Raw genomic sequence first — 17994 nt, 5'->3', positions numbered from 1 at the left:
GATAACATATAACAGTGATAAATTATTTAAATCAAAACTATAACAATAATGTTCATATATTTACTGATGGGTCTAAAAATCCATCAGTATACAGCACCAGCAACATACCTCATATTTAACAAAGTACTCTAAAAAGTCTGAATAATGATAATTCACTATTTACAACGGAACTCATACCAATATTCATAACAATGATATGGGTTGAAGAATCTAATATAAGGCATATAGTTATATACTCTGATTCACTCTGACCTTTGTGCAGCTTAAAAAGTGGAAAGTCAGATGCTAGACAATATATCATATATGACAGATTACAGATTTTATACAGAATAAATCCACTAAACAAAAATATATTATATTTATTTGTACCAGCTCATATTGGACTTGAGAGAAATGAGATAATGCACAAACTGTCAAAGACTAAACTAAAAAAAAGATGAAGTCAACATAAAGATTCCATTAACCAAAGCTGAAGCTAAGTGCATTATAAGAAAAGCTGTTATAAATATCCAACAAGACAACTGGAATAAAGAGTTAAAAGGAAGACATCTGTATAATATTCAGAATACAGTAGGGAGTGAAAGGAGAAAATATGGATCCTGAAGAGATGATACAATTATCAAGCCTACAAATTGAACAAACCAGATTAAATTATTATTTACACATGTTAAGTAAAAGTGAGACAGATGTGTGCATCCATTGTGGCAGAAACAGTAGAGCAGGTGGTTGTTCACTGTTAAAGATATAATAATGAACGAGTGCAACTTGTGGATGAACTAAAGCAGTGGTTCTTAACGTTATTCCTGGAGGCCCACTGCCCTACACATTTTGTATATCTCTTTTATCTGACATACTCAGTTCAGTTCATGGAGATCCCTTCTAATGAGCTGATGATTTGAATCAGGTGTGTTAAATAAGGGAGACATACAAAACATGCAGGGGAGTGGGCCTCCAGGAATAACGTTAAGAACCACTGAACTGAAAGTTCAGTTAGCAATAAAATATTTATTTCAGAATGCACATGTACAACCACAAGTGTACCCTTTATTATTCAAATATTTAAGAGTTACACGGTTGATACACAGAATGTAAGGGGTTAAACAAATAAGTGTTTATTTAAAAAAAAAAAATTTATTTATTTATTTATAGTACTTCCTTTCCATCACTTTAAGTATTCACACTCCATCCCAGTAGGTGGCGGAAATTCACCAAAAGCTGATTTGCCAACCGCCAATAAACCATAAAGAAGAAGAAGAAGATTCGTTAATGTTTCGAAGCCTCAAGAAGCAGTTTGAGTCGCCCATCACTACTTTGACGTAATAGTATTATCGGTTCTGAGTCAAACAACTAATTAAACGTAGACGAAGTGGAACAGAAGAACGCGTGTGCAACTTCTTGACCAAATATAAATTAACATGGAGGAACGTTGTAATATCTGCTGATGTTCACAATGTTTCTGTGAAAACTGCAGCTCGAACTATGACCAAGTTTTTTAATGTAGCTTCGCAAGTAAATCACGACCAGTGCCGTGGTTTTGTCGTCAGAGAAACAGCCGCTGTTTTCAAGACGTAACAAAAACAGATCGCGTCAAATTAAGGAACAAACGAAGTGTCTGTGAGTATTTATAGTAAAGTTTTCATGTAATGTTCCACATTATGTTGTAAAATAATTCATAATGTTTTTGTGTGTTTGTTTGTATAATGTTTTTGCATAAGGTACCGATGGCACCGAATACGACACATGTGTCCTACACATGTATAGCGTTACGTGATAGAAATTGACTTTCCATTTAAAGATCCACCAGTGAACTATACAACGACCGCAGACGTGAAGTTGTTGATTCCAAAATAAAACGTAAGACATTACTCTTTATATTTTTTTTCATATTAAAATATTATATATAAAAAGCACTGAAACTAGTTTGTGTTTTAGAGGGATACACTAAGAATATTTATTTATAATTATTAAATATGTAGTTGCTGTTCTTGATACTTAAATAAAATTGTGTACAATAAAAAATATCAATCTTTAAACTTAGTTAAACTGATAGTTTAGCTAGTGCAACTGGGCATAAAGCCTATTGCTGTGATTTTATAATAGAAATGTGTATAATTAAAACTTTAAAAATTAAAGCAACTACCAACTTAAAAAGCATATTTCTTATATCTGTGCATCTCTCAGGGTGTTTTCATGCAGCCTTGGAGTGTACCAGATTGCATTGTATAATTTTGGAATTAGTGCACCATACACCATGTCACAATCAAGTATTGACATGGAAACATTACGTGTGCTCAACAATTTCAAAGCTATCATAGACCAATGACGATACCAATCTAAACAACATATACATATTACATAACATGCATCTCACTGCCCCTATACTTCAAAATTATTTGCATACATCTACAACCTCACGCATCCAACAATAAGTAAATCGCAGCAATGTTCATGAACTTCAACCAAAAATGGTGAATCACATTCTGAGGTGTGCTCTTACCAGGGGGGCAGGATTTCATATTTTATTTAAAGGAATAGTCTACCCTTTTGCCATATTAAACTATGTTATTACCTCAACCTAGACAAATTAATACATACCTATCTTTTTTCAATGTGTGCACTGTACAGCGCATTGTGAATGTGTTAGCATTTAGCCTAGCCCCATTCATTCCTATGGTACCAAAAAAAAGTTTTATTTTGTGGCACCATACTTACTGGTATAACTCCTCATATAACAGTCTTTAAATAGGAAAAACACGGAAGTGTTTGGTGGCTTCCCTGTTTGGTACCATAGGAATGAATGGGTCTAGGCTAAATGCTAACACATTCACGACGCGCTGTACAGTGCACGCATTGAAAAAAGATAGATATGTATTAATTCGTCTAAGTTGAGGTAATAACATAGTTTAATATGGCAAAAGGGTAGACTATTCCTTTAAGCTTCCCCTGGCACCACCATTGGTAAACAAACCCCCACCTGCTGTTAGGATCCCATTAACTCCCATTCATTTTGGTGTCACTTTGACATCAAATGACTTTACATCTGAAGCTTTTAAAAACTCCATTTGTACATTAATTATTTCTAAAGAAACACAAAAATGTATAAAAGGCTTCATTACCATGTATCTTATGTTATGGCCCAGTAGAAATGAACAAGTATGCCCAAGGCCCAAGTATGAACAAGAGGAGAAGCTCGTAGGCAATCTTTTACTGTCTATGAGGCAATCGCGTGGACGTGGAGTCATAAAGTCAAGGGAGATTATTAATCAGAATACTTACCAAAATTTTATAAGTTTATAAAAAAAACAAAATAAAAAATAGATAAGGTATATATATATATATATATATATATATATATATATATATATATGTTTAAATTAAAGAGGAGAAATGTATGTATTTGTAAGTGTACATAAATTATATGTTTTTGCAAAATTTTTTGTTGAATAAATGTTATTTATGATTCTATCTAATTCTATCTAAAATGTATACGGTACTTTAACGTAGTGATGGGAGAAAGAAAACTTTTCGAAACTTCGAATCAATTGAACTAATTTCTTTGCAAATCGTAATTTTTTTTTCAAAAGGTTCGAAACTCCATGGCGACACCTCCTGGTCAAAATACTGTAAAACCAGCAAGATCTGTCCAAACATTTTACACTTTTTACAAAATAGCAAGATTATTCTAAAAATATATATTGTTTAAGAAAAATAAAATATTTAATTTAATTGAGACATAATTAAATGTATTCTATGATTTTAATTTTATTTATGTCAAACAAATCATTTACACAAACTCCCTTTTTAATTACTCACATTTTTGTCAGTCTATAAAGAAAAAGTAGACACAATTGTAGTTTTATTAGTCAGAAGAAGAATTAATGTTTTATGAACTTTTATAATAAAATTAACCCGAGTTCACCAACACTTTTAATTTGTGATCAACTCCCTCTAGTGGTGAATCGTATCATTTTCGAAACATTTCGAAACAGTTATGACGTAATGAAACCTCATTTGCTAAAACCACGACCCTTTTGCCAATTTGAAACAACATCCGAACCAATGATTCGAAACAAAAGATTCGTAAAGCCATACGGTAAGTACACCAATTAGTCGAGCTAAATTAAACATTATAAAGAAGTAAAGGATAGTTATTAACCTATGGATAACATATAACAGTGATAAATTATTTAAATCAAAACTATAACAATAATGTTCATATATTTACTGATGGGTCTAAAAATCCATCAGTATACAGCACCAGCAACATACCTCATATTTAACAAAGTACTCTAAAAAGTCTGAATAATGATAATTCACTATTTACAACGGAACTCATACCAATATTCATAACAATGATATGGGTTGAAGAATCTAATATAAGGCATATAGTTATATACTCTGATTCACTCTGACCTTTGTGCAGCTTAAAAAGTGGAAAGTCAGATGCTAGACAATATATCATATATGACAGATTACAGATTTTATACAGAATAAATCCACTAAACAAAAATATATTATATTTATTTGTACCAGCTCATATTGGACTTGAGAGAAATGAGATAATGCACAAACTGTCAAAGACTAAACTAAAAAAAAGATGAAGTCAACATAAAGATTCCATTAACCAAAGCTGAAGCTAAGTGCATTATAAGAAAAGCTGTTATAAATATCCAACAAGACAACTGGAATAAAGAGTTAAAAGGAAGACATCTGTATAATATTCAGAATACAGTAGGGAGTGAAAGGAGAAAATATGGATCCTGAAGAGATGATACAATTATCAAGCCTACAAATTGAACAAACCAGATTAAATTATTATTTACACATGTTAAGTAAAAGTGAGACAGATGTGTGCATCCATTGTGGCAGAAACAGTAGAGCAGGTGGTTGTTCACTGTTAAAGATATAATAATGAACGAGTGCAACTTGTGGATGAACTAAAGCAGTGGTTCTTAACGTTATTCCTGGAGGCCCACTGCCCTACACATTTTGTATATCTCTTTTATCTGACATACTCAGTTCAGTTCATGGAGATCCCTTCTAATGAGCTGATGATTTGAATCAGGTGTGTTAAATAAGGGAGACATACAAAACATGCAGGGGAGTGGGCCTCCAGGAATAACGTTAAGAACCACTGAACTGAAAGTTCAGTTAGCAATAAAATATTTATTTCAGAATGCACATGTACAACCACAAGTGTACCCTTTATTATTCAAATATTTAAGAGTTACACGGTTGATACACAGAATGTAAGGGGTTAAACAAATAAGTGTTTATTTAAAAAAAAAAAATTTATTTATTTATTTATAGTACTTCCTTTCCATCACTTTAAGTATTCACACTCCATCCCAGTAGGTGGCGGAAATTCACCAAAAGCTGATTTGCCAACCGCCAATAAACCATAAAGAAGAAGAAGAAGATTCGTTAATGTTTCGAAGCCTCAAGAAGCAGTTTGAGTCGCCCATCACTACTTTGACGTAATAGTATTATCGGTTCTGAGTCAAACAACTAATTAAACGTAGACGAAGTGGAACAGAAGAACGCGTGTGCAACTTCTTGACCAAATATAAATTAACATGGAGGAACGTTGTAATATCTGCTGATGTTCACAATGTTTCTGTGAAAACTGCAGCTCGAACTATGACCAAGTTTTTTAATGTAGCTTCGCAAGTAAATCACGACCAGTGCCGTGGTTTTGTCGTCAGAGAAACAGCCGCTGTTTTCAAGACGTAACAAAAACAGATCGCGTCAAATTAAGGAACAAACGAAGTGTCTGTGAGTATTTATAGTAAAGTTTTCATGTAATGTTCCACATTATGTTGTAAAATAATTCATAATGTTTTTGTGTGTTTGTTTGTATAATGTTTTTGCATAAGGTACCGATGGCACCGAATACGACACATGTGTCCTACACATGTATAGCGTTACGTGATAGAAATTGACTTTCCATTTAAAGATCCACCAGTGAACTATACAACGACCGCAGACGTGAAGTTGTTGATTCCAAAATAAAACGTAAGACATTACTCTTTATATTTTTTTTCATATTAAAATATTATATATAAAAAGCACTGAAACTAGTTTGTGTTTTAGAGGGATACACTAAGAATATTTATTTATAATTATGGTTAAACTGATAGTTTAGCTAGTGCAACTGGGCATAAAGCCTATTGCTGTGATTTTATAATAGAAATGTGTATAATTAAAACTTTAAAAATTAAAGCAACTACCAACTTAAAAAGCATATTTCTTATATCTGTGCATCTCTCAGGGTGTTTTCATGCAGCCTTGGAGTGTACCAGATTGCATTGTATAATTTTGGAATTAGTGCACCATACACCATGTCACAATCAAGTATTGACATGGAAACATTACGTGTGCTCAACAATTTCAAAGCTATCATAGACCAATGACGATACCAATCTAAACAACATATACATATTACATAACATGCATCTCACTGCCCCTATACTTCAAAATTATTTGCATACATCTACAACCTCACGCATCCAACAATAAGTAAATCGCAGCAATGTTCATGAACTTCAACCAAAAATGGTGAATCACATTCTGAGGTGTGCTCTTACCAGGGGGGCAGGATTTCATATTTTATTTAAAGGAATAGTCTACCCTTTTGCCATATTAAACTATGTTATTACCTCAACCTAGACAAATTAATACATACCTATCTTTTTTCAATGTGTGCACTGTACAGCGCATTGTGAATGTGTTAGCATTTAGCCTAGCCCCATTCATTCCTATGGTACCAAAAAAAAGTTTTATTTTGTGGCACCATACTTACTGGTATAACTCCTCATATAACAGTCTTTAAATAGGAAAAACACGGAAGTGTTTGGTGGCTTCCCTGTTTGGTACCATAGGAATGAATGGGTCTAGGCTAAATGCTAACACATTCACGACGCGCTGTACAGTGCACGCATTGAAAAAAGATAGATATGTATTAATTCGTCTAAGTTGAGGTAATAACATAGTTTAATATGGCAAAAGGGTAGACTATTCCTTTAAGCTTCCCCTGGCACCACCATTGGTAAACAAACCCCCACCTGCTGTTAGGATCCCATTAACTCCCATTCATTTTGGTGTCACTTTGACATCAAATGACTTTACATCTGAAGCTTTTAAAAACTCCATTTGTACATTAATTATTTCTAAAGAAACACAAAAATGTATAAAAGGCTTCATTACCATGTATCTTATGTTATGGCCCAGTAGAAATGAACAAGTATGCCCAAGGCCCAAGTATGAACAAGAGGAGAAGCTCGTAGGCAATCTTTTACTGTCTATGAGGCAATCGCGTGGACGTGGAGTCATAAAGTCAAGGGAGATTATTAATCAGAATACTTACCAAAATTTGCTCCTGTTCACGCTCGCCATCTCTGCAAGATTCACTTAGTGATTCAGATTTCTCTTGGCACAGCTATTGGAAGACTTACAATTGTCAGACAGGTTGCTCACATCACATCTACATCATTAAAGGGGCAATCAGTAGGATCTTCCCCCATCTAGTGTTGGAATTGTATTTTCCATTCAAACGAGCAGTGCTTACTATCTCCTCCTCCTTTCCATATGCGTGTTTCAACGACGGTAGCCGTTATGTAATCGCTGATCTCCTTGTCCGTTGCAGCTGGTTCACGTGTTCTGAATGAAAACGCTTTATGGAAACGCGTTGGTAAGCTAGTGCTTTTTGTCCCTCTCTGTTATTATAGTTTATCAATACAGCGGAACGATATGGATGCCTCCGTGCACTTACCCGTTCAATGTAAGTGAAGAGAAGAAATTCTAAGCTTACAAACAAAAGTCAGATCACTGGCAGAGGTCATTTCACACCAACAAGGACATATTTATGAATAAAGACATTGATTTTGATTAATAAAACACTTAATAAAAATCCTACTGATTGCCCCTTTAAGCTCAGTTTGAGTCTGCGCAGTACGACCAACTCCCAGGACGTGTGTGCATCTAATTAACTTCACTTGTCACTGTTGAATCCAATAGGGTCACTGTCCATTTCTTTTACTGTCTATGACTCTTCCCGGCTGTGTGTGTAAATGTACTGCAAAGTTTCCATTACATTCCCACTCAAATAAGTTTACATTCTTTTGATTGGCACCAAATTTAACCAATTACCATCAAATGCTTACGTTTCATAATGAGGTTGCCAGTTTACCCTTTAGTGATACCAAAAACGTGCAAAACCACACGCTTAAAATTCCCCGCCCTAATATAGCTATTTAAGAAAGATTTTCAGGAAGCTTGTAAGTCATTTAACACAGAACCAAAAGTTTTTGTTGTCTACATGTCACATCACAGAACAAGGATAAATACCCCATTCAATCCTTCTATGTCACCTTTAAATATAACAAATACAACATACTAGGGGTAGAACGGTACACGGAAGTCCCGGTTCGGTTCGTACCTCGGTTCAGGCGCCACGGTTCAATTCACTTTCGGTACAATGGAGGGAAAAGCAAAACAAACATGAAGAAGGCATTTTTTTTAGTACTTAAGCTAATCTTAAAAACACTTATCAGTGTTATTTTCAGATGTCATGAATATGAACTGAAATGCATTTAACATACTATCTCGTATTTCAAAAATGTATACCTCTTTAAGTAATCATGTACTCATCTTTCATACAAATATGGGTTCAAATGTATTACCTAAATACATTTTAAAATTACATTTTGGCCTTATTTCATATTAATGTACTAAAGAACAAAAAATAGGCTTATAGGATGAATTAATAGGTGTGTACGACTTCACGAGGCGCTGCAAGAAACGACAAGTGGATGACATCAGAGTAACGCGAGAGCGATTTGAAATCAGCCTCCTCCGCAAGATTTCTCGCGGTACTCTGACGCTGATGGCGCTGCGTAAAGTTGAGCACGCTTAAAAAACTGAAAGCATCTGAACTCGACAGAACTGCCCTGCGTATGCCTCTTGTATATAGCAGGACAATTTATCTCCTACTTCTCAGCGTGAGAAATTCAAAGTGTGGCGTTTGAACTGACTGAAATGCGTGTGTGTCAAGGTGAATGCGTGAGACTTGAGAGCCCTGATTAGATGTATTTCCACTCACATACCTAACAACGCCGACGCAAAGTCCTTGTCTTTTCCACCACTCTATCGCCTGTACTATTGTAACTGACTGGAAAACTGAAGTTTTGCCAAACTTGCGATCTTAAAGAGGCTGGCGGAACGTCTAACTTTTGTAGAACACCACCACTTGCCATACTCGCTGTCGGCTGCTCATTCACTGACTGGACCGGCGTCGACGTGACAAAAAAATGCAGAGTGCCAGAGAATGTAGACGGGCTCTGATAGAGCTCATACATAGGCGGAGCTCGGCTGCATTGGCGCCAATCAGAGCTTCAGAGCTAAAGCGGGGCAACAGATTAGCTGTCCATAAAGAACCCGCGTATCTAACAGTAGTTCCGCATTACATTAATTATTTTGCACACAAGTTTTTTTATTTTCATACCATGTATTCTCCATTTAAATTCATGCACCGAACCGTGACCCCCGTACCAATTTGGTTCGAAACGAATACATGTATTGTTCCACCCCTACAACATACTACACATTCATAAACATTCACTACACAATAAAATATTTATAAATAGTCTTCCCGTCATTATTATATCTAAATAAAGGTTATAAATATACATTGACTTTAACATTATGATTACTTAAAGCAACACTAAAGAACTCTGGCTCTTTGCTCCTCCTACAGGTTAGAAGCGTAATTGTTCATTACCACTGTCATAAATACTGAGGCATAGCTGGCTCTGATTGGATTGTAGGTCTGCCGTAAAGCAAGTTTTTGTAGTATTCACTCGGACTACAGGACCACTACCCGACGTTTGGAAACTTCTTTAGTGCGGTTTTGGCCGATAGAGGGCTGCAAAGCGAATGTGAAAGTGCTGTTCACCCTGTTTAGAGTGGATGAACGACTGAAACTGTTTTGGAAGCGTTATTTTAAGGTAAAAAAAAACTCTTTGGTGTTGCTTTAATATGTTGTGATGTGTAACATGTAACATTAATGTGACAGTTTGCCACCCTTATTAGATATTTAGAGTTAATAAAGCCTAATGTCTCAACATAATGAATAACAAGTAAAATTCTATCACTAAATGTTAAAAATAAAATATATAATGTCAATAAATACAATACCATGTCAATTTTTTGTAAATATATCAGTTATTTATTATTATTCAGTTATCAATGGGATCAGAGTGGTAAAGAGCTGAAGCAAATGACCTTATGGACTGTTATTTGTATTAAATAACTATACTATCTGCTTTAATAATACCTGCTGTTTATGTTTTTCCTGGTTATAGCTTAAATGTAAATATTAACTTATATTAATTTGTTATAAAACATCTGCTGTGAGGGGGGAAATTATGACGTGATTGTAGAATCCACACATTAAACCAGTTTATCTTATAGTATAGAATCCAACATAATTTAAAAGTGTTGCATTAAAGTGTTTTTTTTTTCAACTAATCAATTAAATCATACAATTGGCAATTCCTTTCTGTGGTTTCATTGAACATCAAATAAAATGACAGCTAAATAGATAGAATACATGTGTTTTAGTACATTATATTCAACAGGTACTGACTTTCACCCCTATTCACAACAACAGCCAATTCCTAAATTATACAGAGAATAGGGTTTGCAAATACTGAATGAAATGACAATTAAAATAATGCATCAAAATATTAATTTTTATTTTAAATATAAAGGTAAATACATCATCAATTTAATTGTAATTTTATACAATTTAATGTATAAAAGCTGTGTTTGTATGTTAGATCCTCATGTCAACAGAAAACTTTTTGTTTGTTTTAGGTTGATTCTGTTAGAGTGAAGATACTTCATGTTAATTCTTCGACTGCAACTATTGACATCCAGGGAGTACCTGTTAAAACACAAATCTTCTATATAGCAGATCACACATTTTGTGAAGATTCATTTTGTGAAGATGTGGCATGCACATTTGTCATATGACATCAGGAATGTGGCAACCAGAGAATTTGATGGATTGTACATAACGACAACTCAACATTCACAGATTAGAATGCTGAAAGTTCTGTGTGGTGAGATTGTAAAGCTTCCATTTACAGTTGAGAAAAAACTTATATCACAACACTGACTGTTCAAGTGTCTACAACTTAAGTTAATGTATGCTATCAATGTGTAAAGTATAACACCTGAAAAATGGTTTTAATTCAAAACACAAATTTCATCATTGAGAAATGTGGCCTACTGCAGAGGAGTGAAAGTTTTCAGCTGAGTGTAACAGCCAAAGTCTCAGTGTCAGGTGACTTTGGTGAAGAAAACTTGAACTCGTCCAATTCAGTTTTGAAGCATTATTTAGAGACACAAGAACTTCTTCAGTTACTATCTGACAGACACCGATCTGGGGAAGCATTTACTTAACATTGAGTTGTACTTTTTCAAAAACTGCAGGAAAACACTGTTATTTCACTGAGGATAACGGACAAGATGTGAATGACACTAACAGTTCCATTGGAAAGTCTGAAGCAGCAGACCCAGATTAATTGTTTAATGACTCTTAAGAAACTGGACATGGTCATTTCTTAAATTTGCATGTATCAGCAGAACTTCAATAATTGTTCATGACAACTGCAGCCACAACCGAAACATTGTGAACATAGATAGAGAATATGTCATTCCTCCACCCATTCCTCCTGTCTCTTTTTTCTTACCAACTTTTTTCTTTATTCTTATTGACTTAAATGGTGCATTCCCACCACCTACTGATTGGACTGTGAATAAGATAATGCCAGTAGTAACATAAATCCTGTTAAATAAATGAGCATCTTATAAAAAATAAATACTGCTTTATATTTTAAATTACTATGTAACATTATCTAATAATCATTCAATAAAAACACGTACATTTCCATTTCTCTTAATCTTTGAAATAATTTGAATCTTTCTCTTCACATATATGTCACATTTTGTTTGCTTCTACTGCTCACTTCATCTACATTTAATTAGCAATAGGCTTGTTCAACTTATGCAGTGCTATAAAAGAACCAACAGACAGACGACATCTATAGCGCTAAAGCAAATAAGAAAATTACACATCAAACTCTAATATATTAAATCTCTATCACTGTACTTACTTGACATCATTTGCCTGTCAATTCTTACAGTGCAATGTCGAACACATCCAATGACACAATAACAATTACTAATCTTAAAATTCCTTTTAACTACACCAACAAACTTTACTATTACAGCACATCAACAAACAAAGCAACAACACTACAATTAATGGGTTACTACTATACAGTGACTTCTATGTAGTTTTACTTACTCATATTTACTATACTCATACTTCTTTTTAAATTCATACATATTAAAAGTTTTAATGGCTACCAAGATAAATTCTCTTCATTATGCATTATTGTCTTACATCACCCATGCATTTTAAAAACAAAACAATCAAAGCCAAACTAATAGTTTAACTTATACAGCTTACTCTCATTTTAAAGCATACACTTCACTTGGAAGTTTCATGAAAAATCAAAATTACCATTGTGATGATTCTAAATCTCATACATTTGAAATTGAAATTACTTAAATGTTTTAAAAAACAATAGAAACCATCACAGTAAGTCTATTGGATATAATATTGTATTACAAACAATAATGATCTCTATGGATCTCTGTTGTTCTTTGCTGGTATTTGAAGAGTTCATTTTTAAAAGTTTTGTCAAAACATGTTGTTTATTATTATGTTATCATTTTATGTTATTATTTTGTTTTATGGTGCTACTTAGCTGTTTTTTTTTAAGTTATAAAGGTTTAAATAAAAAAAACAACTACAGTTGAATTGATATTAATAGGAATGCACAACCAAAAAAGAGATTTCTGAAAAATTAAAAAAACTGAATTATCTCGTTTTGCAACGAAACTCTTCATATGTTCAGTTCTATTGGTATGTCCATTAAATCCTAATGAACATGTCCCAAAACACACTACAGAAAGGAATTTTGTAATGGTTTATATGATAAAAGCAAATAGTTCCTATTGGTATTTTAATAAAAACCATTAGAATCTCTGTAATTGTTTCATTGTCTTTTTAGCAGATCTGTCTAAAAGTATAAATGAACAGATGTACATTGGTAAAACTACTTTACATCCTTCAGAGGTCACATACAATCTGCTTAAATCATCTTATTTTAGATTAATAACAATTATAATGTTGACTATTATTCTAAGTTTATTGCAAATATAATTTTCTGTTAACTGAAATAAATCTGACTTGATACAGATTTTTTCATTTTGAGTCCCACTGTCTAAGCAACTTCTCCTCCAGAACCACATGTGTCAAGTAAAATTAGTATTTAGAAATTTACATTTTAAATCTTCACTGTAAAAAAAAATCCGTAGAAATTACAATGTTATTGCAGCTGGGTTGCCGGTAATTTACCGTATATTTAAATTTATGTAATTTACTGGCAAGAGTTTGTTCAAAGTTAAACATTTTTTAAATATTAACAAGTCTTTATCTTTACATAATAAAACTATATAATAACAGCCTCATGCAAAGCATTCTGACAACCAGAAATCATCATCAACCTTTTTTCTGTTTTTTTGCTTCAGATATTGTTTCCCAGGATGTTTTGCTTGATGCTGCTCTTAGTTTTACTCTGTAAAGACAAAGACTTGTAAATGTTTAATTTTCATTTAACTTTGAACAAAACGTTGCCAGTAACAAACATAAATTTAAATCTACAGTAAATTACCGGCAACCCAGCTGCAATTTCTACAGAAGTTTTTTACAGTGATTTAGTTATGTTTTATTAAATTGTCATAGCTCTTACACTCAACAACTGTAAAGCCAGTGCACTACAACTTTCTGGACCCTGTTTAACAAAATATGTATCAAATACAAAGCAACCTTTGCAGTAGTATAGCTATTACACAGTCATCTTAAAAACACACCTGACCAAGCATATCTTACTAAATAACAAATAACATAAAGCTTCACATTTTTTGAAGCATTACCACTTCAAATTTTCTGACTTATCAGTTTTAACACTCATGTCACTTGATAATATCTGTGAAACGTGAACATAATTTTGGAGGCACTTACATGACATTAACAGTAAGATTTTTTTTATAAAACAAACTACATGCCAAATGAGTGTGTAAGGATGTGCCTAAACGTCTTGTAACCCAAATGGCTTGAACCCCGGTAATCGCTGCTTGCAGCTATATTTTCATTATATCTGCACTGGCAAAGCCCACAATCCTTTGCACTATGTTCATCAGGATGGTGTGCAATGTCATCTTTCTCATCCTGTCGTGGCGATTCCTTCTCCCCCACGTCCACTCGTGTCCATTTCTTCTCCTCCACTTCCTGTCGCATCACCGTCTCAGTTACTTCATTGTATATCTGTTAACAAAGAGTTAACATGTCAGTAAAGTGTTGTCTTTTTTTACTAAACTTTCAAAATGACAGAATTAAACAAATTCTTAAAAAATAGTTTATCATTTTCACATTTTGCAATTGTAAACACAGCACAAACATACTCAGTATATAAATTTAAAAGATGGCAAGTTCATTGATTAGATACCAAATATACTTCCATAGGAGTTTAAGGTAAATAAGACAGCTTGGGTTCTGAGTTAATACAATTAGTAGGCTACCATGAATATAATGTTGGTTGTTGTCATGTTATTTGATAAGGAATAAACTAACTAACCACTTTGTCTTCTTGTACCATCTCATCTGCTTCTTCACGTTTAATGTTGTCCTCAATCTTCTGTTTTCTCGTGACCCCAGACCTTTTATTTCTCTTTAATCGACTGCTAAAACTATCTTTTTCATTTTCATTTACTTCACTGTGATTCAAAAGCAAAGATGGTGCCCAGTCAGGATGGGTTTCAAGCATTTCATATGCTGGTTGTCCTGTAAACATAACATTTTCAGAAGTTACACAATGGTAACTTTTGCATTATTGCTCAAACAACATTTATTGAAGAGATAAAAGAAATTAGCATACAGTGTGTTGTGTAATTTTTTGTTTTACACCTTAAACGCCATCATAAGACCTTGTTTTTGAATAAATATAAGGTCAAAGTAACACACCACATGACTCACCTGAATGAAAGTGCAAAGAGCACACTCTCCTTGACACAGGGCTGTTGTTGTAAGTGATGTCTTTTCGTCCTACTGCCGATATCCACGCCATGCGACGTCTTCTCGTTACATCTTCAACATGCGGTCCTTCGTGCCGTTTACACTTTGGGAAAATGAAGAAACGTATCCCATTTTTTATTTTATTTCCTGAATAATAGTGTGACCTGCTGCGGCAGTTTTTAATGCAGCATTTTACCATGTTGATGTTTTCCAAAATCAAGTCAGATCAAAATGGTCTTCTTCTTCTTTGGGGTGTTACGGTAGCTGGCATCCAATTTGTTGCATTACTGCCACCTTCTGTTATAACTTTGCCTTACACTGCCAATCCAGTCCAGTTTAAAATGAATCCTTACTGCCTTGTCCCTTCTTCTCTGCACATTTATCCTATATTCTGCAACAAAGTCATTATTTCATGCCTTTCCTGAATACATTTCCAACAAGACATAAGGATTTGCTCAACCATCTCATATTGCTGGCATATGGGGTAGTTTCCCGGACAGGGTTTAGATTAATCCAGGACTAGCCCTTAGTTATATTAGGACTTTTAAGTAGTTTTTACAAACAAACCTTACAATATACAACAATGGTGTGCATCTTGAGACAAAACAAGGGCACTTATATATGTTAAGATACGTCATGACAAGTGGTTTTTAGAAGATTTGTGCATTAAAAAAATGCATCTTAGTCTGGGACTAGGATAAACCCTGTCAGGAAAACCACCCCTATACGTGCACAATCCTCTTGGGTGTTTTCCATGATATGAAGAGGTTTAGGATGTCCCATTCTTAATCTGCTTAAAATCTCTTCTAACACCCACTCTGTTTTGTATTGAATAAAAGTGTTTTTGTTCCATTGTGCCACTGCTGCCAGCATTTGTGCAGTAATTCGCTCCACACTATGCTATTTCCATCTGATTTGGAAAATTTTATATTCATTTCAACATTTTCCTTTTTAGGAAGTAATCATTCCTATGCCCTATTCTCTTCAAAGATCAGAACTTGTTAACTCTATATGGAGCCCTTTTATGAAGACACCACAAGGTTCTGGATGGGGTGTAGAAATGTAGGATGCAGTGATAGTTCTGTAGTGACATAAACCGAGTGAATGACGAGTGAAAAAAGAGTGTTTTTTGTAATTTAATGTATTGTTTTCTACATCAACTCATCCTATATAATGTAAAGAACATTCTGTGAAAATATATTGTTTAACTATATTTTTAATCTTACAATATTCTAAAATACTGAAAGTAAAATCAAACTTTGATGATCACAATCTCATCATTAGATTTTATAGGCAGAGTCACAATTACTTCTGTATCTAAAAGAAAACCTTTTCATCTTTTTCAAATGTTGTCTCAAAGCGCAGGGTCATGCAATGCATGCTTTTTGTGTTACCATACCAAGCACCATGAGGTCTTCACACCACGTCTCTTAGCAACATAATAATAGAGCTCAATCATGTCATGTTGGAAATCACCCACATTTTTCAAACCCAGGAGATAAGTTTATTTTTTTTTAATAATAATGTATTCCCAACTGCAGAAGTACTTTTTTTTATTAAAACACATATATGTTTGTGGTTTTACGTTTTACCTTAAACCATGAGACGGCAGTGGGGTAATGTTTTTTGTTGTTATACATAAATTGTCAAAAGGGCTATACTGCAATGCTAACAAGCTATAAACTAAAACCCTAATGTCAGGATCTTCTGAGACATTTAGACCAGCGTTTGTTTTTTCCTTCTCATTGGTTTAGTTTAAAACTCTAAATTTCCCTTCCCTTGTTTTATTTCTGGATTTAAATAAAACTTACCAACTCACTTTAACCCACAACTAGGCTACATGTTGTTTTTTTCACAATATATGATTTAGCATATTTACAATTTGTCACAATGCAAAATAAATATTTTTAAACAGGACAGTCATGCTTAAAACATGTGAAACTTTTATTTTGACCAAAAGTTTATTTATTTCATCCAATCTGAAAAGTTATTTTATGACCTTAAAAGCCTTCATCTGATATATGCTTAAATAATTTTTAAAGCTAAAAATATAACTGTGCCAGCATATAATTTGTGTTATTACAAACCTAAAATAGTAATGACTTTGAAATTTATGACTTTATTCCCAGATACCCAAAAGCTTAATAGATAAAATAAGAGAATATTTCTGCATAGTCAATATGTGACTACACTGTAGATAATTCTGATTTAGTTTGGGTTTTCTTTACTCACAGAACAAATAGTTAAAATACTTGCATATACATTTATATTATTATAAATTGTGAAACATATATAAAAAATAAGTAAGTTGCCACAAAGTTTTCAACAATATAATTTTTTACAATAATATATTTATTTCTTACAATTTATCCTACTTTCCCCTTTTTCATTAATCATACAGGCAGCATAATAACGTAATGAATGTGCGGGTGTGGCCAACATTATCTGTCTGCACAAGCGGAGGCTGCAGTTTCAGGACCGCAGTTTCAGGACCGCAGTTTTAGGACCCTCGTTTTTTTTAACAGCGCCATCTAGCGAAACTGTAGCCTCTGGTGGTGCAGGCAGATGCTACTCGAAAAAAGTGCCACAAATGCATATTTTCACCCAATTTAAACTACTTTTAAAGTTTTATATGTTTTTAAAGGTTTATTACACCCAAATACTGCTTTCTTTATTTAAATTAAATCTGATTTTTAGGAATGTTAAGTAATTATTGGCTCTACGTTGCATTATTTAATAACTCATCGAGTAAAATAAACAAGGAATCGTGTACTTTAGCCTTTTTA

The 17994-nt window shown here is 33.6% G+C and overlaps 1 protein-coding gene and 1 long non-coding RNA gene across 2 annotated transcripts in view; one reads left to right on the top strand and one right to left on the bottom strand.

Moving 5' to 3' along the window:
* The window catches only part of LOC135757525 (uncharacterized), a 78909-nt gene extending 63448 nt beyond the window's left edge, over positions 1 to 15461 (bottom strand). Inside the window, exons 1-3 of the mRNA XM_073816237.1 lie at positions 15170 to 15461; positions 14772 to 14977; positions 14286 to 14461 (exon numbers count right to left, since the gene is read on the bottom strand). Of these exons, the coding sequence (XP_073672338.1) occupies positions 14286 to 14461; positions 14772 to 14977; positions 15170 to 15407 (620 nt within the window). The 5' untranslated portion in view covers positions 15408 to 15461. The remainder of the gene's footprint in view (positions 1 to 14285; positions 14462 to 14771; positions 14978 to 15169) is intronic.
* LOC135729571 (uncharacterized) lies at positions 1278 to 14290 on the top strand. Its single transcript, XR_010525709.2, has 4 exons — positions 1278 to 1614; positions 1716 to 1854; positions 5877 to 6015; positions 10876 to 14290. It is a non-coding gene; the product is annotated as an uncharacterized lncRNA (long non-coding RNA).
* Positions 15462 to 17994: the final 2533 nt, after the last annotated feature.

The sequence above is a fragment of the Paramisgurnus dabryanus genome, chromosome 11 (assembly GCF_030506205.2).
Source record: "Paramisgurnus dabryanus chromosome 11, PD_genome_1.1, whole genome shotgun sequence".
NCBI lineage: Eukaryota > Metazoa > Chordata > Actinopteri > Cypriniformes > Cobitidae > Paramisgurnus > Paramisgurnus dabryanus.
This window is presented reverse-complemented; position numbering and strand designations above follow the sequence as displayed.